The sequence below is a fragment of the Corvus moneduloides genome, chromosome 27, assembly GCF_009650955.1.
Source record: "Corvus moneduloides isolate bCorMon1 chromosome 27, bCorMon1.pri, whole genome shotgun sequence".
NCBI classification, from domain to species: domain Eukaryota; kingdom Metazoa; phylum Chordata; class Aves; order Passeriformes; family Corvidae; genus Corvus; species Corvus moneduloides.
The window spans coordinates 1706012-1731510 of NC_045502.1; the positions used below are offsets into that span (position 1 = coordinate 1706012).

General features: G+C 49.7%; 1 protein-coding gene and 1 long non-coding RNA gene across 3 annotated transcripts in view; both read right to left on the reverse strand.

Annotated features, from left to right (window-relative positions):
* Positions 1-459: 459 nt before the first annotated feature.
* On the reverse strand, positions 460-4698 carry LOC116435645. The gene is made up of 2 exons (XR_004236806.1): positions 2986-4698; positions 460-1447 (listed from the first exon to the last, which is right to left on the reverse strand). It is a non-coding gene; the product is annotated as an uncharacterized LOC116435645 (long non-coding RNA).
* A 211-nt stretch (positions 4699-4909) lies between these two features.
* The window catches only part of LRRTM4 (leucine rich repeat transmembrane neuronal 4), a 200100-nt gene continuing 179510 nt past the window's right edge, over positions 4910-25499 (reverse strand). The window contains exon 3 of one of the 2 annotated variants that reach the window (XM_032091977.1): positions 4910-6281. In XM_032091977.1, the coding sequence (XP_031947868.1) occupies positions 6060-6281 (222 nt within the window). In that variant the 3' untranslated portion in view covers positions 4910-6059. The remainder of the gene's footprint in view (positions 6282-25499) is intronic. The other variant, XM_032091980.1, reaches the window with a different exon arrangement.

A 25499-nucleotide genomic window follows, 5' to 3' on the forward strand; every position in this document is an offset into this window, starting at 1 on the left:
GAGGTGTCCCTGGCCATGGCAGGGTTGGCACTGGGTGGGATTTAAGGTCCTTCCAAGCCAAACCATTCCAGGATTCCATGATTTAGTCTTGCAGGGAGAGCAGAGGGAGGGAACAGCTCATTCCTGGAGACACTCAGGGTTATCCTGCCGATCCCAATCCTGCTCCAAGGGGTCTCCAAGGACGATGCACAAACCAGGGGCAGGTCCAGCTCTGGGCAGAACTGGGACTGTGAACAGCCAGGCCTGGCCCCAGCCTGAGCAGGAATTCCAGCCCCTCAAGCATGGGGCTGGAGAGAAAGTGAACTGTAAATCATTCCCAAGGCACTTGCAGATAAAGCCTAAACTAATTAATATCAGAATTATTGATGCACAGCAAATATTTTGCAACGAATTTATCTGAAACTCTGCCACCACTTCCCATTTTCCAGCATTGATTTATAAATCACTGAACAAACAGTGGCATGTCCAATAAATACTTTATGAATGTTTGCCAGCCATTTATCTTACATAATATGATATAAATACATTGCAAATACCACAATGTTTGAGGAGACTGTTTATAAATTACAACTTGAATATCATCAACAGTTTATGGGAGTGTTGCTCCCTTTGTCCAACAGAGGAGTTTAAAAGGGATTTTCCATCCCAGGCCATTCTATGATTTTATGACATGACTTTTATGATGTATTTCGCTCTAAAGTATTGTGACCACATTCTCTATCCCAGCAGAACACTGACATCACTGTGTTTGCCAACCTGCCCTCTCTTTCAACCCTAAATCTCAGGAGAATTTGGGAGGAAAATGCTTTCTTTTCCCTCCTTCATCAGCCTCTCAAGATGCCCTGGATCCTGCTGTTCCGAGCACACCCTTTTAGCAACGAGAGCCCTCCAGAGCACTGGGGAGCCCGAGGCACTGATTGAAAGTCACGAGCTGCTGGAGTTTGTGCCTTATCAACTTGATTTTCCTTTGCCTTTTTAATACACAAAATATCACTGGGGGGTGGCAGGGGAGGGGGGCAGGCACAGAGCCTGGTTTGACTTTGTCACTGATTTCTGTCTCACTCACACCAAAAGTTGTCACCGAGACCAAGCTTGCAAAGAGCTGGGTTTAAGGTATAGGCTCGGCATTGGAAAGCTCCCACTTACAGCCAGGAAGGAATGGAAGGGTTAAATGCATTCCTGAAGTGTCTCAGTAAAGCAGAGACTCCACAGAAGTGAGGCAGCAGGACCCCCCAAGCTCCTGCAGGACCCCTGCTCCACTCTTTTCCCACAGTTCCATAGGAATGCCACAGGAACGGGATCTGCTCCCCGGCCAGGTGGCAGCTGAGCACCTGCACCTCACCTGGGAGAGAGGCAGTAACTCCTGACTTACTCAAGGCTGCCTTGCAGGTGCTGCTGCTGAGTTTGGAATGACTCTGTTCCTTTCCTGCCCAATTCTGGGTAAATCCTGGAGGAAAAAAAATCCAGAAATTACTAAAAGAAGCGTGGATGGACTTGGCAGTTTAATTGTGCCTGTTTAGAGAACTTGTCTTACCTGTAGTTCAATCCTGCAACTTTGATAAACATTAAATTATATAAAGATATTGCTCAGTTAATTGTTGAAGTCACCTAAATAATTCATGGGATCACAGAACCTTGGAATGTTTTGGGTGGGAAATGGCCTTAAAGCCCACCCAGTGCCACTCCTGCCATGGGCAGGGACACCTCCCACTATCCCAGCTGGCTCCAACCTGGCCTTGGGCACTTCCAGGGATTTCCTTATTGACCCTTCTGAGGTTTTCTGTTTAACCCTCACAGTGTGGGGTCAGGCTGAAATGTTTTTAATCAGAGAATCATGGAATGGTTTGGGTTGGAAGGGACCTGAAAAATCCATTTCCAACCCCTTGCAGGGACACCTGCCCCTATCCCAGGTTGCTCCAAACCCCATCCAACCTGGCCTTGGACACTTCCAGGGATGGGGCAACTTGCAGCTTCTCCCCCAAAAGGGGCTGCTTTATTCTTATTTGCCGCTGGTAATGACACTTTTTAAAATCAAGATACTCAAGTCTCCTCTTCCCAGTGACGAGCAGAGTCTGCGGGGATCAGAACATTTCCTGCCCTTGCCCTGAGGAATGGCTGGTGTGTCCCTGAAATCTGTGTTCCTCCATTTTCTGGGGATCAAGGAAAGATCTTAATTCCTGCCCTCTGACAAGCCCAAACTCCAAGTCAGTCCGAGCCTTCTTTATTGCTCCCACTCTTATGAGGAAGGCATTAATATCAGACAGGTAATTTATTTTTCTTAATTTAAGGCAAGGTTCCAGCTTGATGGACTCACAGCCCCACCAACCCCCCCTTCCATTCTACAGCTTTAAAAGTGACAAGTGACATTTAAAGGAGCCAAAACCACCCCAAAATTAATAACTTTCAATACACACTGCATTAGACCCTTAAATCTTCATGCAGCTTGAAAATATCTATAAAAGCACTAGATTTGCCATGGCCAACGTGCCAAATTCCTTCAGGGACTTTTTCCAGTAGGGAGTCAGGATGAAATGGTGTTTATCAATCTTCGGAACACTTGCAATTCATTACGGAAAAGGGCAGCTTATTCCGAAAGATTTTCAAATCTCACAGCAAAATATTGCCAGCCTTGGAAATAACTCTGAACAGGAGAAGGGCTGCGACAGCCTCTGGGATGCAGATCCCACCCCAGCATTCCCAGGACAGGAGAATTTCAGTGCCCCATGGACAGCTGGAAGATGGTTTTGAGTGAGGGAGAAAAGCAGGAGCCAATTTTCCCGAAAAGTCTTCCAAAAACCTGGTATTTGGTCCCATCGGTTGCTGTTTTCTTGCAGAGCACGGAGCTCACAGCTCAGCAGCTCCTCTGGGGGCTCTGTGACCTCCGTGGTGCCACCAAAGCGAGGCCCCTTCATTAACGCCCCTTTTGCTGTTTGCTGGGAGAGGAATCACTGGGAACAGCATCAAAGTTTAATTTTGGGGTCTTACCTGGAGATCTGGCGAGTTTCTCCATCCTCTCTTGCAGAGCAGCCACTTCCCTCACCAGAGCTGTGTGAAGAGGAATAGAAAGACCTTCCCTAAGGAGAGTTGGGACACGGATTGAAGCTGAAGGTGCAAGAGAATCACATGAATCCAGGAACCGACACTTTAAAAACAAAACAACAAATATAAAACTCATAACAAAAGGCTGGAGGTCAACACATTAATCTTGGCTTCTGGAATAATGAAGAGCAAATTTTATATAAATTTCTTTGGCTTTAATTGCAGGCAGGAGAGTTAAAATTTCAATTTTTGTTAAATCTGGAGCCCCCCATCAGCTTGTAAAGAGCCCTTTTGGTCTGATCACTTGAGCTCGGTCCAATGGCTTCTGCTTTGATCCAGAGCAATCCAGGACACAAATTTTTGGCTCCTCAGGACCTTTAGCACTTGAGGAAGGTTTAACTTCAGCCTTCAACTCATTCTTGGAGCTTTTTCTCCTTAATTTTTAAGGATACAAACAGGAGTTATGGGGTTCTTACCCAAACTGGCATCAGGGTATAAACAGAGGAAACCCGGCAACATTTCAGGCAGAAAACCATGAATTCACCCAGAGACTGAGCCCACAGGAGTTTACTTTGTTCCCACAATTCCCACTAATTGCCAAGAAAATCTGTAATCTAATGTCAGTTCCAAACATCCTCCAAATCGATGCTAAAATTAGGTTATTTTGAAATAAGGACATGAAAAAGGGGGAGTTTGTTTAATTTTCAGGAGTTTTTTCAGGAGCTTTTCCCAGAGCACGAGGGGAAGCTGCATTCAAGACAATTATAAATGGAATTAAAAAATAAACAATATATTCTCCAATATCCACATGCCCAGCAGGTGGGGGGTTAAGGAAAAACACACCAAGACAATGAATATTTCTGGATGACATTTCCTTCCTGGGTCCTGGCAGACACAGAATGATCCTCTTAAAAATTAAACCTGGATTATACAACTGCCAATTAATCATATTAATGATCCTGACAATAAAAATATTTCCATTTTCATCTTTCAGGAGCATGGGAATGCTATTCCCCTTTGGATATTTCTTGGAATGCATCCTCCTGCTGACCTGGAGCTACCAGGAATGGATGGAAGCTCTTCCATTTTCAGCTCCATGGGTCAGTGTTTCAAACTCCATTTGAAGTGTTTGGAGCAGCTTTTTCCCTCCATCCGTGGCACTGCCAAGGCTGGCAGATCTCAGGAGATCTGATCTGCAAACTCCTCACCTGGATTTTCGCTCCATTTGCTCTTTATTTCCCGCCCAACATTTAATTCTAAATGCGTTACCTTCCATGCATCACATTGACTCCGTGTGTCCACACCTCCCTGCGCAGCCCAGCACATCCACCCACATCCTTCCTTGCCTTCCAGGGAAAAATAAATCACTTTTCCAGGTGAGAAACACAGGAGACAATAGAATATTGTATTTATGAGACAGCACTCAGCGCTTGCAGGAACTCATTCATCCTTGTGGCCAAGACTTCTCATAACACACCCAAAGAAATACTTGAAATAATCACCAAATGCATTCTATCCTAAATGTTGTTGATGTGTTATTCCCCCTCCAGATAAAAACTCATCCCTTGTGTTCTGATCTGAGTTGGGTTAGCTCCAGTTCAGGTTTGCAGATGAAAAACCTCTCTTCTGATTAAAAACCCAACTTTTAGTTAAAAAAGAAAGTTGTTTTCCCTCTATTCCCCTCCCCCAGGCCCCAAACCACCTCTTTTTTCAGACAAACCAAATAAATTGAGCTTCTCCAGACTCAGGTTGTTTAAATTCAGAACAATTCCCTGATTTCCTTCCAAGGGGGGAGAAACAGGACCCAGCGTTGTCCCCTCTGTCCACGGAGTCCCCATGTCCCACACCCAGAGAAATCATTCAAACAGTAGCTTGGTTGTGGTGTCCCAACCACAAAATAATATGTTTATTTTTTTTTCCATCACTTTTTTTTTTGTTGTTGTTTGTTGTTGTCATTTTATTGATAAAAACTACACAAAAACTAACTGATCATAATAATTAATTAAAAAAACCAAACCAAAACCAAAACCCAAACCAAAAAACAACGTTACACATTCTGCTGTGTTTTAGAAATTGTGTCAGCCAGTGAGTTGCACTAAATGCTCTTTAAAAGATTTTCCTTCTGATCCGTTTCAAGCGCTTCACTTCCATTTTGGTTCCCAAACGTCCGTGAATTTTGCTTAACAAGCACCACTGGCCTGGAAATCTGAGTCGTGACTCCGTTGCAGTATTTCCCCCTTTTTTTTAGAGCCCGTAAAGGTATTAGAGTGTCAACAATGAAGCACAATGAAGATAAAAAATCAAAAGCCCCCTCCATAGTGTACAGCCTGTGTCTTAAATGTACATGCACCCGAGTTTCTTTGTTTCTGCTGCATCAATTGCCAAGGTCCTTTTGGTTCAACATAAGCTTTAATGCCCATGTCTGAAGGTTGAAATATTAATGCTCGACCACTTGAAAAACAACCAAAAAAAAAAAACCCCAACCCAAAAAACCAATCCCCGAAAGGAAAAAACAAAATATAGAGCTATCTTTTGTTGGTTTAAAAAGAACAAAAATAGTCAACGGATCTTTGTAATAAACACTTAATAAGGGAACATGGCTGACCCTCCCCAGAGCCTCGCCCTCCCCACCCCGTTTATTTTTACCTGTGGTTCTCCTTCCCTGGAACCGTGCAATGTAGAAAAATCAAATATACAAACAAAACTCTTAATCCATCCCTTTATGTAGCTAGAGTGAAATCTATTTGTTGTTGTTGTTGTTGTTGTTCTTTTTAATAAGAACTCGACAATCTCTCTCTTTAATATTTACATTGAGGAATTTGTTTGAAAGTTTAAAGCAAAGAAAATCCTGAAGTTCTCGGCGTGTGTTCCGCACGCCGGCGTTCGCGGTGCGCGGAGGCCGCGACCATCCCCTGCCCTCGGAACGTTTGCCGCTGGAATGGTGGGGTTTTAGCGCCTTGCCTGGTCTCCTCCCAGACGAAAGGTCCCTCCCAGAGCTGTCCCCCGGAGGTGGCTTCGTGTTAGTTGGGTATTCTCTCGATGTAGATGGCGGGGGCGGCGGAGCGTGCGATGGTGGCAATGAAGCTGCGGTCCCGGCCCAGGTCCAGGTTGGAGGTCTCCGCCTGCTCCCGGGACACCGTCTCGTAGCCCTTGTTCACGTGGAGGGGCTTGTGGGCCTGGCAGTAGCCGATCATGGGCTGGTCGTAGCTGTAGTAGGGTAAAGTCTTCATGTGGTGAGGGACCTGCACCAAAAAACGGGACCAAAGAACAGCAACCATCAGCACCGGGCTGAGCCTCGTGTTCGTGCAGCATCACCAGAAATCCCAACGCGGCCTCAACCCCCCGGGATCAGCCCACAGGAGAAACCCCTGAGGGTTCCCAGCTCCCTGCAGCACATTCAGGTCCCTCTGGAGCAGCACTGCCAGGCTGGAAGAGCTGCAGTTGTTCAGCCTGGAGGAGGAAATGCTCCAGGGGGATCTTAGAGCCTCTTCCAGTGCCTCAAGGGGCTGATAAAAAGGAGGGAGAGGGACTCTTTATATGGATGGTGGTTTTACACTGCCAGAGGGCAGGGATGGATGGGATATTGGGAAGGAATTCCTGGCTGAGAGGGTGGGAAGGGACTGGGATAGAATTCCCAGAGCAGCTGTGGCTGCCCCTGGATCCCTGGAAGTGCCCAAGGCCGGGCTGGAGCACCCTGGGATAGAGGGAGGTGTCCCTGCGCATGGCAGGGGTGGAATGGGATGATTTTAAGGTCCCTCCCAACCCAAACCATTCCAGGATTCCGCGGTCTGTGCTATGGGTCCCCACTCCTGGATGGATCTCCTACCTGGCAGTGCTGGAGCCAGAGCAGAGGGAGCTGCTCTGCCTCCCTCCCTCCCTCCCTTTCCCAGTGTGTGGGCAGATGTTCAGACTGCTCCATTCTGGCTCTCTTGGACAACCTGGCTCTGAAGAACAAACCAAGGGGTTTGTAAAGCCAGCAGCTCCCAAAAACTGTCCCCTTTTTCCAGTGCCTGGAGAGGAGCTGAGCATTTCCGGAGTGCCCAGACCAGCCTGGGAATATCAAAGGCAGACCCAGCTGGCAGCGGGGTGGTGCCAGCACAGCTGGAACACGGGTTATTCCTTGGTGCCAGCACAGCTGGAACATCTGTTTATTGCTGCCAGGACAAAGCTGCTCACCCAAGGTCACGATTCCCTGCGTTCTTTATCTTCCAGCCTCCCCAAGATAAACACAATGAAAGCAGCTCCACTGCTGCTCACCAGAGCTGAGCACATCCACACCTCGTACAAATGTATTTCCAAACGCTGCCAGATCCATCCTGAATCCCAGCTCTCCCTTATGTAAATCCTCAGAAACTGCCAGCCCCCCACCTGCTTTTTCCTTTTTTTTTCCTTCCATAAATATTCTACGCTTGCAAATGTTAATCCTACGACTAAATATGATTTATGGCACAACATCAGATACAAATCTTTGCAGATAATTTTATCATCTGCAAGAGATGAGCTGATCAAGTCGAAAGAAATATGCTCTGAGGGAGAAAAACACACACGGCAGGAGAGAGAGAGGCGAGAGTTGATTCTAACGCTGCCAGCAAACCTGAGCTCATTATAGCTGGAGATATCCTACACATAATCCAATCTTGGAACAAATGCCTTTTGATTTTCCAGGCTGAACTTTAAGTGAAGACCACAGAGCTAATTTCTCCCAAATTTTCATTGCCCGGTGCTCTTCATCCCGAAAAAGCATGGAAAAAGCAAAGGCGTTGAGGCTAATTGGGAACTTTTGCAGGGTCAGAGTTCCTCTTGATGTGGATCCCCTGCAGAACGCTGGAGAGATCCCAAAATCCTTCCAAGAGCTGGAATTCAGCTGCGAATATGATTTGACATGCCAGCTGAGCAGCAGGGATGCGGAGGACAAGCTGCTGGGGGGAATTTGGTGGGACAACTGTGCTCACGAGTGGATCCACAAGACCCTGGATGTCCCCTTGGATAGAGCAATATCTGTGCCAGTTCCTGTCAGGCCGGAGTTTGGCCTCAGCTTTAAGGCAGCTCTTTATGATTCCATAAAAGCCAAGGACTGTTTGTGTTGTGCAGAGCTGAGGGATGGAGGTCCTGCCTCGGCAGCAATAACACACAGCCCATTAAGCACCTGAGGCCTGGCTGCGAGCTCCAAACGGAGTCAGAGGGATTGGGATCTCCACAACATCCCTAAAAAGTGATAAACACGGGGTTTGCAGCCCTTTTCCAGTGGCATTATAGAATCTCTCGCTAATTTTCACTTCCAAGGTCTGTGCACATATAAATCACAGCAGTAAGGGTCGCTGGGTGGAGGGAGGGTGGATGTTCTTTATCAGTGTAAAAAATAAAACAGAACAGGTGGATCAGGTGAATTTGCAGCTTAAATAAAATCAGGATGTTGCAGGTTAATCTGTAGAGCTTTTTTGGGATAAGGAGGCCCAGCAAGGGGTTCTCAGGCCTGGCCCTCACGCTGCTCTTCCTCTTCCTCTTTTGGGACCTGGGTTTCACTAAGGGAAATTAAAGAAATAATGGTGTCAAATGACTGTGGGAAGCTCTGTCCTTGGTAAAGACTGAAGGCAGAGATGCCACCAGCCCCTGGCACCCCTGACAGCCCTTAGGATGCCTCTGGAATCAAGAAAACACCACAAGAACGATTCAAACCTTCCTGGTCAAAGGGAGGAGCCCAGGACTGTCCCACAAAGAGCCCTGTCCTTCCCCGGAAGATAACTTTGCGTTTGCAGGAAGACACGAGGGCTCGGTTTTATTTACACCGAGGTGACCACAGGTGACACCTGAGCCCCCAAAGCTTTTCCAGGACACAGCCTTGATGGTGGAAACTGCTGCAAACGTGGGGACAGCTGTACCAGCACTCATCCTGTGAAACGATGGAAAACCCTGATGATGCTGCTCACTCTACACAAAGCTGTTACTATTCTATTTTTACAGATTCAGAGATCAACAAAACATATTCGAAATCATCTAAGCTGCAGAGAATTAATTTTAGAAGTGTTTTTGTTCCAGCTTCTGAGGTAATTTCTTTTTTCTTTCACTCCTGCTATGGAACTAATACCTGAGACACTCAGATGTGACCTTGCACAAGTCATTTTATGAGCTGGAAAATGAGAAGCTTCAGTCCTGCCCCTGCTTGTCCTTGGAGTCTGGAGCTCTTTGAGGTGAGGGCTATTTGTGCAGGGACTAAAACAACCTGGCTGTGGCCTAAGCTGGGCCTTTTCAGCTGCTTTGGGCTCCAAGAGACAAAAAACAAAAAACAACAACCAAACAAAAAACAGCAGAAAAAATTCCAGACAAATAAATACAGCCCTGGGATTGTGTCCTCAAGAACTGGAACAGGCTGGTGGTGGAGTCCCCATCCCTGGAGGGATTTAACATGGAAACCTGGAATGGTTTGGGTGGGAAGGGACCTTAAAGCCCACCCAGTGCCACCCCTGCCATGGGCAGGGACACCTCCCACTGTCCCAGGGTGCTCCAACCTGGCCTTGGGCACTTGCAGGGATCCAGGGGCAGCCACAGCTGCTCTGGGCTGATGTATCTCTTCAGAGCATTTTCTGAAAATTTTGTATTTAGTTTTTCTCTTTCATTCACATTTTAATTTCTCAAACCAGCACTGCCCAATCCTTTCCTGAAGTACTAAAAGTTTTTGTGGCAGGAAAACACAAATCAGCATGAGAATGAGCTCCAAAGTCACCGACACACGATGAACATTTAGGGTTTAGGCCATGTGTGCACCAGGTAGAATTCTCTGCCACACTGTCCGTCCTTCCCTGAGAGGGTGGGGAGGGGCTGGGATGGAATTCCCAGGGCAGCTGTGGCTGCCCCTGGATCCCTGGAAGTGCCCAAGGCCAGGCTGGAGCACCCTGGGACAGTGGGAGGTGTTCCTGCCCATGGCAGGGGGTGGCACTGGGTGGGCTTTGAGGTCCCTTCCCACCCAAACCATTCCATGATGATTTCATTATTCTAGCCAAAGCTGCAAAGAGTTAATTAAGCAAAGCCTGGAGTCATTCTCCTGTGAGAGCTGTGAGTGTTCGGGCGGGTTTGGGCTCTAGGCCTGGATTAGTTTCCCAGTATTGACTTCTCAAGCCCACACCCCACAGATCTCCACTCTAAACATAATAAATGTTGCATCCAAGCAGCCACACACTTCAGCCAGAGCTCCTGTTACGAGCACAATTTACGTAAATCCCCAGCCACGGGAGGAAGACAAAAGATTTAGCGGTGGAAATTTAAGGAATGCAAATCCTCCCTGTCACAGTCCAAGCGACACTGGAGAGGTTCCCAGCTCAGCAGCTTTGCTGGAGCACAAGTGCTCCCCTCAAAACCAACTGGAGTTGCTGGAGCTACCTGACATTGAGGGAGATCCTGGCCTGCATTGGAAAGGTGTCACCCAAAATTCAGAGAGATCCTGGCCTGCATTGGAAAGGTGTCACCCAAAATTCAGGGAGGTTCTGGCCTGCATTGGAAAGGTGTCACCTGAAATTCAGGGAGGTTCTGGCCTGCATTGGAAAGGTGTCACCTGAAATTCAGGGAGATCCTGGCCTGCATTGGAAAGGTGTCACCTGAAATTCAGGGAGGTTCTGGCCTGCATTGGAAAGGTGTTTCCCAACACCCCCTGCCCACTTTTCCTCTGCCAGCCACTACCGATGTTCAGCTCAACCCTCAGGCATCCAAACATCCAAATCCACAGACCCACACTGCAGTTTGGATTCTTTGTCTTTTACATTCCTTTGACACTGCACTGAATTTTACCAGCAGTTTTACTTAGGTTGAAAATACCTGGGAGTTAATTAGCTGTGATCGTCACACAGGAAAGTTCTATTAAAACTAGTCAGAGATTAGAATTTAGCCTGGACTTCTGTTTTTTGTAGGTGCAGCCATCAAACCCTAGATTTTTAGCCAAACATCAATAAAAATCCTTATTCTGGAGCTTGGAAAGCACAGCAGTAGGGACATAACCTCGCCCTATTTCCACTGGAAGCAGGGAGCTGTAAAGGATTTGGGCTGGGGTCTGAGTGAGCACCGAGTGACCTCATTTCCAGAGTGCTTCTCTCTCACCTCTCCTTTGTTAAACATTCTCACCCATTCTTAATTCCTTGCTCTGCCTCCCAACAGGACACCTCAGACAAGCTGGAGTCCAGACCAATGTGATCTCTAGGATGTGGCACCTCCCTATCAAGCAATTCCAGGAGGGAATACTGAGTTCTTGGACCATCTGCAGCTCCTGCTCCAGTATTTCCCTCTGTGCCCACAGCAGCAGCCTCACTGCAGGGAAAACTCCTCGAGGATCAGGCAGAGATGAACTCTGCCTCACCCAGAAGCACTCCAGCCAGACCCAATCACCCATCTCGGGCTGAAACAATTCCCTGGTGTCCGATAAATCAAAATTTGGCTGCCTGGGTTTTGGGAACAGTTCTTTTCCGTGCTGGAAATACGATGAGTTTGTTCTTTATGCTCAGTTTGGAAGAAGGATCCCTCCCCATCCATTGTCCTGCAGAGCAGGAAAGTCTTTGTGGAGACACAGGAATGGCCATGGGTGTCTGTGTGACTCACTGCCAGCATTCCCAGCAGGAGACAGAAGTGTAATCTGTGCAAGGACTGGCAAGCCCAGCAGTCTCTGGGGAGAAGTTTGGATGGAGTGGAGTTTATTTTATCCCTGAAAGGAGATGGTGCAAAGGCTCACGCTGTCACAGGAGCCTAAACCCCGGATCCTGGCAAGGGAAATGATGCATGTTTGAGTCCCAGACTGTCTCAGCTGTGTCAGTCTGGACACCTTGGCTTTATCCAGGCACTGTCTGGACCCTGCAATTCAAACCCTTCCATTCTGGTGCCTCTGTTTTCAAAGAGGAGGAACACCCTGGGTGGAAAACTCAGCACCTGCTCCATCCCCCCTGCTGGGAGCTGCCATGGGACAGCCAGCCCTGCCTCACAGGGGACACATTGCCCTTTTTGAACAATAAAAATGCAGCATGGATATTCTCTGGTAGTTGAACATCGCCTGGTTTCACATTTGCTGGTAATCTCTAATCCAGGTAAGATGATTCCTGTGGAAGTGCTTGCCCAGTTAATAATTACATGAATTAATTACACGCAACTTTAGGAGCTGTCCATATGCAGGGGAAACTCGGAGTTACAAAACGTGGAAGCAATGTTTTCTCATTAGTGCTAATATTTAGTCTCAGAGCACCATGACTTCATTGGTGAATTAGCATCAGAGCTGTTGATAAATCAAATTCAGAGTTCATTTCCAAGCCGATCATAATTTAGAGTAAAAATAAGCAAGATGTTCAGTGGTAGCACGGCGATTAGCGGAGCACGCGGCTTCACCTCAGAGACAGATTGATTGGGCACATTAGGCAGACAGAGCTGGGATAAACAATTCCAGCGCATTTCCCGCCGCTGAAAAATCACAGGCAACAGTCCTGGAACATCCCTTTGGAGTCAGTGCAGAAAAATATCCCTGTTCAGGAAACTGCCTCATCAAACATTCCCATCAAACCCATTCCGAGGGACAAACGCAGGCTCTGAGCTCGGTGCTGAAATATGAGCGGGTCTGTGTGTTCTGCTTCCACTTGGAACAAACACAGAAGTGCCTGGCTGCTTTTTGGAACAGGCCTTTTGTTCTGCAGTCTGTGTTTCCTCAGGTAATGCTCATATTGATAAAAAAAAAATCAAAATCTCATTTATTAAAACGTTTCGGCACTTGGGTGTCGGAGCGCTCGGCTCTGATGAGGGTTTGTGAGCTCTGCTGTCACGGAGCTGTCCCTGGGACATCTGAGCAGCTCAGGAAATCTGCCAGCTGCAGTTTTAGGTGAAAGCCTTCAAGCTCCTTAATTAGCCCAGGTTTTCTGAGAGCTGCAGAGCCCACGGGGAGCTCCACCTGGGGCTGGTGCCTCCGTTAGGCACAAAGGGTGGAGCAGGAGCTCTGGGGAGCTGGAACTGGAGGTACAATTCCCACAATCAACCTCCTGCAATCTCACCTCCAATTTCCTTCCCGCCGCTCAGAATCCGTGGCTGTGCCTCCTCACTCTTCTGTCCTCCCAAATCACATCCCCAGTCTCTGCAGCTGCCCCTGGCACTGAGGGAGGAGGTGGCAGCTTCAGGCTGGAGGGAAGGTCCCTCGTGGCACTGAGCCACTGCCCAAAGTCAGCAGTTCCACAAGGAACACCAACCATCTGCCAGTTTTCTCCAGGAAATCCAGGACAGCCTGCTGAACGTCCACCAAGGGCTGGTGTTCCACGGGGATGGGGCAGTTCCTGGTCAGTTCCTCAGTGATGGGGCCGTTCCTGGTCATTTCTGCAGGAATGGGACAGTTCATGGTCAGCTCTGCAGGAATGGGCAGTTCCTGGTCAGTTCTTTGGGAATGGGGCAGTTCCTGGTCAGTTCTGCAGGAATGGGGCAGTTCCTGATCAGTTCCATGGGGATGGGGCAGTTCCTGGTCAGTTCCATGGGGATGGGGCAGTTCCTGGCCAGTTCTGCAGGGATGGGGCAGTTCCTGGTCAGTTCCTCAGTGATGGGGCCGTTCCTGGTCATTTCTGCAGGGATGGGACAGTTCATGGTCAGCTCTGCAGGAATGGGCAGTTCCTGGTCAGTTCTTTGGGAATGGGGCAGTTCCTGGTCAGTTCTGCAGGAATGGGGCAGTTCCTGATCAGTTCCATAGGGATGGGGCAGTTCCTGATCAGTTCCATGGGGATGGGGCAGTTCCTGGTCAGTTCCACAGGGATGGGGCAGTTCCTGGTCAGTTCCGCAGGGATGGGGCAGTTCCTGGTCAGTTCCATGGGGATGGGGCAGTTCCTGGTTAGTTCCGCAGGGATGGGGCAGTTCCTGGTCAGTTCTTCGAGGATGGGGCAGTTCCTGGTCAGTTCCATGGGGATGGGGCAGTTCCTGGTCAGTTCTGCAGGGATGGGGCAGTTCCTGGTCAGTTCCATGGGGATGGGGCAGTTCCTGGTCAGTTCTGCAGGAATGGGGCAGTTCCTGGTCAGTTCTTTGGGGATGGGGCAGTTCCTGGTCAGTTCCATGGGGATGGGGCAGTTCCTGATCAGTTCCATGGGGATGGGGCAGTTCCTGATCAGTTCTTCGGGGATGGGGCAGTTCCTGGTCAGTTCCATGGGGATGGGGCAGTTCCTGGTCAGTTCTGCAGGAATGGGGCAGTTCCTGGTCAGTTCCATGGGGATGGGGCAGTTCCTGGTCAGTTCCTCGGGGATGGGGCAGTTCCTGGTCAGTTCTTCGGGGATGGGGCAGTTCCTGGTCAGTTCCTCGGGGATGGGGCAGTTCCTGGTCAGTTCTTTGGGGATGGGGCAGTTCCTGGTCAGTTCCTCGGGGATGGGGCAGTTCCTGGCCAGTTCTTTGGGGATGGGGCAGTTCCTGGTCAGTTCTTCGGGGATGGGGCAGTTCCTGGTCAGTTCTTTGGGGATGGGGCAGTTCCTGGTCAGTTCCTTGGGGATGGGGCAGTTCCTGATCTCTTGAGTGCTTGTGCACACACACACAAAGTGGAATGTAAGTCCAAGTGCTTTACAGAGTTAAGCCTGTCTTAAATAAAGCCCAACTTCTCCTTGGCTTCCCTTCTCTGCAGGCTGTTTTCCCTTGCCTTACGCTAATGCCCACCTGTAATAATTCCACAAATTGATCCTATGGGCATCCTGTATCCATTGCCATCCCTGGAGCTGTCCAAGGCCAGGCTGGACTGGGCTTGGAGCAGCCTGAGATAGTGGGAGGTGTCCCTGCCCACGGCAAGGGGTTGGAATGAGATGATTTTAAGGTCCTTCCCACCCAAACCATCCCAGGATTCTGCGATTCCATGTCCCACCCTGAGCTCCACTCACTTGGATCCTGCCAGTCTGAAGATTAAATCACGGTCTTTGGAGCCAAGCCTGGAATATTTTGCAGGGTGATGGGGTTGGGCACAGGCTGGCTTCTTCAATGTATGGAACGGAAACCCGTTCCTTATAAAAATCTAAGCTGGAGGCAAAAGGTTGTTTTGGCAGGTCTCAGACCATGTCCTAGTGAAAAAAGTTGGTGTCAGTGGAAATTTGGAGCCTAAATTCTACAAAAAGATCATGAATCTTATTCAATTCTTGTATTTCTGTGGAAAAGGGATCCCAAAATTGGCATGGACTGACCGAAGAGAGGCCTTGGTACAGAAAATGTAGAGAAACAACAGACAGGAGACACGGGACAAAGATGCTGCAGCCCCCAGTTCCCTCTCCAGGCCCTATTAAAGGTTTATTTGTAGTTCATTAAAAGGCTACTGATAATTAATAGCTACAGGAATGAAACAAACATCATTGTGTTAGATGTGATTAGAGGCAGATTAACCCAAGAAATTGCATATCTTGCTAATAAGCAATTTAGGAATCTATGGGATTATATAATACTTCATAAAATTGGTCAATTTAATACAAACTGAATTAAAATGCAGCTATTAATTTCTAATTTGAGATGAAAATATTCACCAACTTTAAACCATCTAGAGGCCTCACCAAAGAGAGAATTTTATGAGTTATTGGGTCACCCTTGCCGAGTGCATTCCAGGTTTTTAAACCCTGGAACATCACCCTGACAGTTCCACTGACATTGTGAACTGGATTTGAAGCTTTCCTTCCCTTCCCTACAGATAAATTCCTAATCCTTCTCTCCAATCACAAAAACGCCTTTCCCTTTAAAGCAGAACCTCTCCACGGACTCTTTAACTGAGTGTGTTTTTCTAGAGATCAGGAGAAAAATCATCCACACCCCACTGCTCCCTCCATGGGCAGATTTGATCTTTCAATCAGGAAATGAAAAGGTTTCCCTAAAGGAAACTCCCAGAAAGAAGAAAAACCCTTCTAAGCCTTGTTATTGTTCCTCGGGCAAAATATTTCTTTTAAATGGCTTGATCTGTTTTTTATGGCGTGTCTGGCTCCCGACAAAAAGCCGCACTGATGAAAAACTCGGAGTGAGATGCACGGGAACCTTCGATTTTCCGCCGTGGAGGGCCGATCAAATAAACAAACTCTCCAGATATTCTAATTGGAAAGCCATTAATAATTGCTGTGGGTGCATTGGGATCGTTTCCTATGGAAGTCGATAGGGGTGGAAGCCTGGGGGGTCAGCAAAGCTTAGGGACAGCAGTGAGTCCCTCAAACACGGTGCAGCTCCTTGGAGTAATTCCTTGTCCACGTCCAAAAGAATCCCATTGGGAGCCTCTCCATGTCTTTGGGTGCCCAGATGCACAGAGCTCCCAAAATTTAAGCCAACTCAGTTCTTATTTAGACACCTAAAGCTCTGTTTCCCCCAGGAATTTGTGCTCCCCACTCATGGCAGAGCTGGAGTTGGTTTGAGCTCAGCCTCTCAGGCCAAGCCAAAGGTGCCTCCAGCCCAAGGCACCACAAAGAAAGAGCAGAGCAGGTGTCAAGCATCCCATAACAACTCCCCCAGAGCATTCTCCTGACCTTCAACACTCCCAGCTTGCTGAATTCCTGCCATTTCAGCCCCAAAATCCCATGGAGCTGGACCTTCCATGGTATTCCAGAGCCTGGAGCATCCTCACATCCGGGGCCAGAGCATCATGTGGGGAATGGGGCACGTTCTTCAGAAAAAGAATAATGGCAGTAAAGGAAACGGCGCAGTTGCTCTTCCATGCAGTGATCCAAAAGATGGCAACCTGTTACCTCCACTACTCCCAAAAAATAAATCCAGGATTTAATAGGAAGATCTGATAATGTTGCTGCCACGGTGAAAGATGAAGGTGCTGTAGAATGAGTGGAGTAAGTCTCTGTCTCATATTAAAACCCTGCTTTTCATTAGATCTGCCCAGAATTGATGGGCTGCGAAAGAGCTGTCCAGGAACTGATGGCTTCTCCGAAGGTTTTTAAATACTGTTTCAAGTTGTGCATTGATCCTGTGCATCAAGAGAACAAAACTGTGTTTCCTAAGGCAGGGGGAACATGACTCAAACTGCACAATATTTTGTCCTGAAGACATGGGAAGGTAGAAACAAGGCACGTCTTGACTGGTGATTAAAACTGAAACAGTGTGAGAAGAAAGGGATGAAAGAAACGGGAATTTTTCCTTCTCCGGTATCTATTTGTCCCTGACCCAAAAGGTTTTGGCTGTAGTCAGGTGAGTCTCAACCCATTTTGATTAAAAACTGCTTAAAGCCACATTTGTAAATGGCACTAATTCCATTTAATAAGGCAATATTAAAAATACAAATAATATCCAGCCCCAAACTCTAAGAGGACAAAATCCTGCCCTGCCGTGACTTGAAATTCAATGCTCAGTCCTGGCCTAAGCGAGCAGATAATTTGGGGTTTTTCAGTCATCTCAAGGGGTCGTTCTTTACAGAAAATGGGTGTCAAAGGAAGGGATGAGTGGAGGGAAAATGACAGAGACGCTCCTGCTGCTGCTGTTCCACCTGAGCTGGGCTCGGCTGGGCTCAGCAGCCTCTCCACGCCCAGAGCTGCCGAGCAGGAACATCTGAAACTCAGGGAGGAGAGGCAAGCAAAGCATCTCGAGTGTGAACTGAGCACAGTCCAAGGAGTTGGTAATTTCTGCTGAGGAAACAGGGAGAGAAATTCCCTCCAGGGGGAGAGAAGCCAGAAGCCGCCGGCACTCCGGCTGCTCGGACACGGGAGGGAGCTCCTGTTTGTCCCAGAGGTCCCAGCAGGGTTCTATTTCTGGGAAGTTCCAAGGTTTTAATTGCCTCCACTGTCTCCCAGCAGAAGTATTGGTGAGGTGGCAAAAACTTCGTGGCAGGAACATGAATCCAGGAGCAGAATTCCCTCTCCTCCTGGCTGTGTCCCTTCCATCAGCCAGGAGGAAACTGCAGCCCCCTGGTTTTCCAAAGGGTACCGAGGTGTGACTCCTCTGTGGAACTCCCATTGGGGTGAGGATTTGTGTCACCACCACCCAAAGGAAGGAACAATCCCTGCGCCTGGCAGCACCAGGAGCTGAGCTGGGGCAGGGCAGGGCCAGAGGGAAATGACTGTTTCATGTTGAAGGAGGAAAAATAATTGAGGGGATGAAGATTGGCAGGAAGGTGCCTGGTGGGGCTGGCACTGCCAGGGGCCAAGGCTGCAGGCTCTGGGCTCAGGGCTGCCTGAGGGCGATGGGCTGAAGTCAGCAGAGAGCTTGGAGAGGCTGGAGCACATCCTGACCCTGGGAGCAAACCCATTCCCAGCTCTGCCAAACCCAGGGAACACAAACTGTGCAAGGGAATTCCTCACCCACTGAGGGTGATGCTGCTGGCCCAGCACAGGAATTCCTCACCCATTGAGGGCGATGCTGCTCATCCCAGAACAGGAATTCCTCACCCATTGAGGGTGATGCTGCTGGCCCAGCACAGGAATTCCTCACCCACTGAGGGTGATGCTGCTCATCCCAGAACAGGAATTCCTCACCCATTGAGGGTGATGCTGCTGGCCCAGCACAGGAATTCCTCACCCATTGAGGGCGATGCTGCTCATCCCAGAACAGGAATTCCTCACCCATTGAGGGTGATGCTGCTGGCCCAGCACAGGAATTCCCCACCCATTGAGGGCGATGCTGCTCATCCCAGAACAGGAATTCCTCACCCATTGAGGGTGATGCTGCTGGCCCAGCACAGGAATTCCTCACCCATTGAGGGTGATGCTGCTCATCCCAGAACAGGAATTCCTCACCCACTGAGGGTGATGCTGCTCATCCCAGAACAGGAATTCCTCACCCATTAAGGGTGATGCTGCTGGCCCAGCACAGGAATTCCTCACCCATTGAGGGTGATGCTGCTCATCCCAGAACAGGAATTCCTCACCCACTGAGGGTGATGCTGCTCATCCCAGAACAGGAATTCCTCACCCACTGAGGGTGATGCTGCTCATCCCAGCACAGGAATTCCTCACTCACTGAGGGTGATACTGCTCATCCCAGCAGCCCATCTCTCTGCACCTCCGAGGTTCCCTGGGTGCCCGACTACGCAGATACTCCTGGTAGTTACAGCTGCGTGGCTCACCCCACGTCCCTGTGTCAAAACGAGATGCTGCAGAGTCAAACGAGGACTCCAAGCTCCTAAAAATCCCTGAGCTCCTTGGATATGGAATGCTACAACTCCGTGTGTTGCTGAAGCCTCTCTTCATGGTGACAGAGCAAACGTTCTGCCACTGCTCATCTCTGACAGGCGAAGGAGGGAGGTGACAGCAGCATCGTTACCGTGCTCCAAACGCTCCGGAATGGCAAACAGGGAGAGCGGGAGCGGCAGGGCAGGGGCTCAATCACACCCTTAAAAAATTAATCACAAACAGGGCTTCATGCTTCAGTCACGTTCTGCAGAATCTTTGTGTAGCAGAGATCAAGGGAGCAGAAAATGAATGTGAGACTGTCCGGCATTGCAGGCAAGGACATTCCCCAGTGAGAGAATTCTCTTCTAATACTCCACAGAAAACTAATGACTTTTTCATTCCTCTGGGCAAGTGTTGCAGTGTGCAGGGGAATCATCGGTAAAGGCATTTCAGAATCCCTGAGAAAACTGGAACAAAGATGGGGTGGGGAATATCCTGGGCTTAGCAATCTTTGCAATTCATTCAATTGTTACATGAAACAGTGGCAATTATTAGTGAGCAACAGTAGTTTAGGGAGCATTTTGAAGCAGAAGGGAATGTCTGGATGGCACTAAAAAACCCCCAAACCAAACAGAAGCCCCAAATAAACCAACTGGCGAAGCAGGCACTGTATGACAGGAGAGGAGAGAGCACTGAAACACCAGAAACTGAGGTTTAGTGATCAACCCTGAGACAACTCTGCTGCCACAGAAGCTGCGGCTGTCCCTGGATCCCTGGAAGTGCCCAAGGTCGGGTTGGACGGGGCTTGGAGCAACCTGGGATAGTGGAAGGTTGTCCCTGCCATGGCAGGGGTGGCACTGGATGGGATTCAAGGTCCTGTCCAATCCAAACCTGATTCAGTGAAATCTCAGAAAATTTTCGGGACAGAAAATACACGGCCGAGATGGTGAAGATATAATGAAAAAGATGCTCTGAGCTGTGTGTTCATCGTGGAGAGGGAAAGCAGAAAATCTGAGTTTTGCCCCATTTCTAAGTCCCCCCAGAGAGCCGCACCGGACTGGTCCGGGCCGGAACATCCCCGGCACTGCGGCGTCAAGATCCCTCTGGAGCAGCTGGCAGGAGCCAGAGCTGTCCTTGCCACACACGGCCCGGGCTGCGTGAATCCGAGCGGGAGCCTGGGAACAGCTCTGGAAAGCGGAGCTCAGACACATCCAGCCGGGAATGAAGCGCTTTCCCCGCACAGCTGAGCGCTCCTGGATGCAGCCAGGAGAGGGCTGCAGAGCACCTGGACTGCGGAGCCGGCTCGCTGCTCACGCTGGGCGGGCTCCGGGCTTTGGGCAAAGCCAAACAAATCGGTCTCGTTCCTAACCTGGCACAAGGAACATTAACGAGCAAAAGCAGCCGCTGCCCTCTCGGGCCGGCTCCGGGCTGGGGCACAGCCGGAGTGATGCGGGGAAAGGAAAGAAAAAGGTTCAAAAAATCCTTCTGGACAATAAAATCTGCCCTGGGAGCCAGGTTTGGGAATATCTGTCACTGAGAGACAGCTCCTCTGGACAACCTCTCACCCAGCCAGGCACAAACCAAAGGGCTTCCAGCCACTCCGGTGCTTTCTAAGCTGGGTAAGGGAAAGGCGATGCCAGTGTGTCCAAAGGGATCAGCCAACAGGGAATTCCACGTTTTCAGAGCGCAGCACTTCCTGGGTGGAACACGGGGCTGCAGCTGTTCACATGGGATAATCCCAGAATTCCGGAGGGTTTGGGTTGGGAAGGACCTTAAAGCTCATCTCTGACATGGCAGGGACACCTTTCCTAGACCAGGGTGCTCCTCGCCCCATCCAACCTGGCCTTGGGCACTTCCAGAGATCATGGGGCAGCCACAGCTCCTCTGGGAATTCCGTCCCAGCCCCTCCCCACCCTCGTCGGAGGAATTTCTTTCCCTTTCCTGGCTCTACACCCACCACAGGCACCTGGAATAAACACCCAGCGCCTGCTTCACCCGTGAGATCCAGGTGCTATCCCGACCTGCTCCCTGCCTGCACGAGGGTGAAATACTGGGAGAAGAAATCTAAAGATAAATAAACCTCTCATCATCCAAAATCTGCTGTTTGCTGTGCCCAGAGGCCTCGACAAGAGCCGGAGCTGCTCTCGGTACCCGACGCTCGTGCGCTCAGTGAGAGCCCTTGCCCTGCAGAGCTTGTACTCCAGACAGGAGTGACAGATGAAGGGTGGGAGAAGGAAAATAGCAAACAAGAAAAAGATCTCGCACAGATTGAGGGACAGATTTTTCCACAAGCTAAATACATGAATACAGAGCTTTTATCCCCAAATGACTCCCCTCATCATGTGGCCACGGCGGCTCCGTGTGTGTTTGGAAATGGAGACAGCCCAGGAGGAGCTGATCTGCGGAGCACAAGAGCTGGTGGTGAGAACACGGCGTCCACAACATCCACACTGCGAGGACTGACACCAAACGGGCTCCCAGCAATGCCCAGCAGCAGCAGGACAGGCCTTGCTGCTCCGCCAGCACGTGTGAGTGATGTAACAATTGGAATAAATCTTTCCCACCTTTAGTATTTCCTATATTTAGTATTTCCCTATTTCCTATATTGTGTCTTTCCCTAATCCATGAGTTTCCTACTGGATTTTTGGCTGGGGCTGATGCCAATGGAATCCTTGGATACAGGGCTCTGTTGTGTGGGGTGGCCCCAGTGCAGTCACACAAGGACCACACTGCCAGGAGACTGTCTGGGGGTCACCAAAAGGGGCTCTAGAACGCTGAGAATCTCAGATTCTTGCCCCAGGGTTGCAGATCAAGGGCCATCAAATCCTTTAGAGAAACTCCTCCAGTTCAGGAAAGTGAAATCATTAAATTGTTTCTGCAGCCCAACACAGAAAATTTTCTTTTATCTCCATCAAATTGAACTAATTTTATCCTTTATCAAATCAACGGGTCTTCAAGGTGCCCAAGGCCAGGTTGGACGGGGCTTGGAGCACCCTGGGACGGTGGGAGGTGTCCCTGCCATGGCAGGGGTGGCACTGGGTGGGCTCTGAGGTCCCTTCCAGCCCAAACCATTCCATGAGGGTTGTCCCACTCGTATAAACAGAAGCTGGGGAAGGACAATGGAGTGGGGGAAGGGTCTGGAGCCCCAGTAGGGGCTGAGGGAGCTGGGAAAGGGCTCAGCCTGGAGAAAAGCGGGATCAGGGGGGACCTTGTGGCTCTGCACAACTCCCTGACAGGAGGGGGCAGCCGGGGGGGGGTCGGGCTCTGCTGGCAGGGAACAGGGACAGGAGGAGAGGGAACGGCCTCAGGCTGGGCCAGGGGAGGCTCAGGGTGGACAGCAGCAGGAATTTCCCCATGGAAAGGGTTGTAAAGCATTGGAATAGATTGTCCAGGGTGTGGTGGAGTCCCTGTCCCTGGAGGTGTTCAAACAACGTGTGAATGTGGCACCTGGGGCCATGGTGGTGGTGCCATGTTGGCAACTGGATTTGATCTTAACGGCCTTTTCCGACCTTAAAAGCCTTTTCCAACCTTAGCCATCCCATGACTCTATTTAAGTATCCGTTAATTTCCCATAATTATGGGGTTCCCCTCCTGATTCCTCACCCTGCAATAAAACACACGGACGTGCACCAAAACACAAAGGCCACCAGAAGGCCCAGGACCTGCAGGGTCTGTGACCAGCCCGAGGAAGAGGCTCGGAACCCTCCTCTCCGTGTTACAACGATGTCACCGCGGCAGGACGAGGGACAGGGAGGGATGAAAGTGCCGGTGCCTGCTGGACAATGGCTGACACGGTTCCCCTTTCCCTGGTTGTGCTGCACGTCTGGAGTGAGTTCAGCCTCAAACCCTTCTGACAACCCCCACAATGGGATGCAGCCACTCCCACCCCATGGAAAAAGGGAGCGTGCCATGGAGAGCCTCGGCGCCCTCTGAATGCAGAACAAAGCTCCAGCACTCCCTGGCAGCCCTGAGGCACCGGGGGCTCTGTGGGCAGGAAGGAGAACAGTTTTATGGACTTCTAAAGGGGAAAAAAATGATCTGCTGGAAATGAGTCTCTTGCAGAAAGTGCTGGGAATAACGAGCAGCTGCAGCGCTGCCTGTGGAAGGTGAGGCGGAGGAAATGCAGCCTGGATGTGCACGGAAAGCAGGAGCGGGGCAGGCTCCAGGATGTTTATTGGGCATGATGGAAACATTCGGCTGTCAAAGGGAACATTAAAATACAAAAGACAGGCTTAGGTAGGACGCATTATTTAAGCACATATTTATCTACAGGAAAGCAAACAGCTGCAGGTTGGAGGGGAGGGTGATCAACCATGGTGCCAGTGGAGCCTCCACCAGATGGTTTGGGGCTGACAAATGAGGGCAGGAGCTCTGAGGGATGATTTCCCCCCCTTTTGCCTGGGTATCAATACAAAAGGCAGATGATGAAGTACGTGTGTGTGTGTGTGTGTGTGTGTATCCTTCCCGATGTTCTTCCTGAGGGTTCTGCTGTGGCTCCGTGACACAAACGACAGCTGGAATCTGCGTGTGCAGGCTTCTTGTGCTGGGACACTGACCCTCATAAAATCATGGAATAGCCTGAGTGGGGAGAGACCCACAGGGATCATTGATCCAGCTCCTGGCCCTGCACAGACACCCCAAAATCCCACCCTGGGCATCCCTGGCAGCACTGTCCAAACGCTCCTGGAGCTCTGGCAGCCTTGGGGCTGTGCCCATTCCCTGGGGAGCCTGGGCAGTGCCCAGCACCCTCTCGGTGAAAAACCTTTCCCAAAATCCAGCCTGAGCCTGCCCTGGCCCCGCTCCAGCCGTTCTCTGGCTCCTGTCCCTGTCCCAGGGAGCAGAGATCGGAGGTGCCCCTGTTCCAGCAGAACAATCCCAGTGCCCTCAGCTGCTCCTGCACGGCTCCCCCAGACCCTTCCCAGACCTCGTGTCCCTCCCGTGGCTGCTCTCCAGCAGGCAGACTCCCTTCAGTCCTGTTATCCTCCACTCTTCTCGTCCAGGGAGAGATCCCCCCCCCCAGCACTGCCAGGGCCACCTCTGGCCACGTCCCCACGTGCCACATCCCCCGTTCAACCCCCCCGACTCCACCACTTCTGTATTTCGTCCCACTTGACCTCGGGTAATTTATTTCTATTCAAATAAAGGATGGAGCCTCACTGAAGGAAACTGAGGATCACTTCTTGAGGCACCCCCAGCACTTCCCCCGGTAAATTAGAGGTGTTTATTAATTTACACAACGAGCCGTGTGGCACTGAGAGCCTGAGCACATCATCCAGCCAGGGAAGAGCAGGAATTCCTCGGCGTGGGGTAGGGAAGGGCTCTTGCACCTTGCACAGGGAAACAGGAATTTTTACAGGGGCTTTTTGCCCTCTGGGTTGCATTAATAGGAATTCTCCTCACTCCTGTCACAAGAAAACTCTGGCTATTGGTAACTCCCCCTCTCGGAGCTGAAGGAAGAGGCTGAGAGAATTCCCCGTTCCTGAAAACCTCGGTGTCACTTAGTCCCAAACTGCTCGTCGTTTGGTCCCCTTGAGGGAAATCCATTTCCCTAAGCTTGTCCCTAAAAGAAACACTGCTTTCTTTTCTGGTTTATTTTGGGTGAAGGTGAATTTCTTCTTATTTCCCCTGTCCCACTTCCATATTTTCAAATCCTGCAGAAGCCTCGGGAAGCTTAAACCTAATTTTGGAATTATTACCTTTGTTCCTTTAAAAGGCAACTTTTCAGGAAGCTTTTAAGCAGCAATAAACTTCAGGAAGTTTTCTTCTTGGTGAATTATCTGTTACTTTGTTCATTTTTAAACTCCCTTATCAGTATAAAAACTGAGAGTTTTTTATGTTGGTTTCAGGGACATTTGGCTCCCTTGTATAAAATCCTAAAAATTCCGATTTTTTCAAGCTGATTTTTTGGGGATAAAACACCTGGAAAGTGCTTTCCAGGCCTGCTGCTGATGGATGGCATTGGCCAAAACACTGCCTAGAAACAGCTCTGGGGCTGCCTCTATTTCAGGCTCTCTCCAGAGGTTGGGTGTTTTTCCTCTTTCCTCAACTTTTTAAAAGTCACGAGGAAAACGTGGGGAACTGGGATATTCAGCTGGCTAAAGATGGAAACTGAATCATCTGCTGACTTTCAAAACTGTGAAACAGAGGTGAAAATTGGGGAGAATTAAGGGAGTTGGAGCCCAGCCTCCGGGAACACTTCTGTAAATCCCAGAAATCCCTCGTATAATATATGGAAACCACCTGAAAGTTTCTGGAAGTCTGTGGTTAAAGGAGGCTGTTCAGACTGTTTTTTAAACCCCATTAAGGTGAAATGTAGCCCTGCTACTCTCCAGATCTGTGTCCACTGCAGGTGGAGCGGGATCCCTCCAGCATTAACATCTTTAATGATTCCATCCAACCCATGGAAACAGCTCGGAG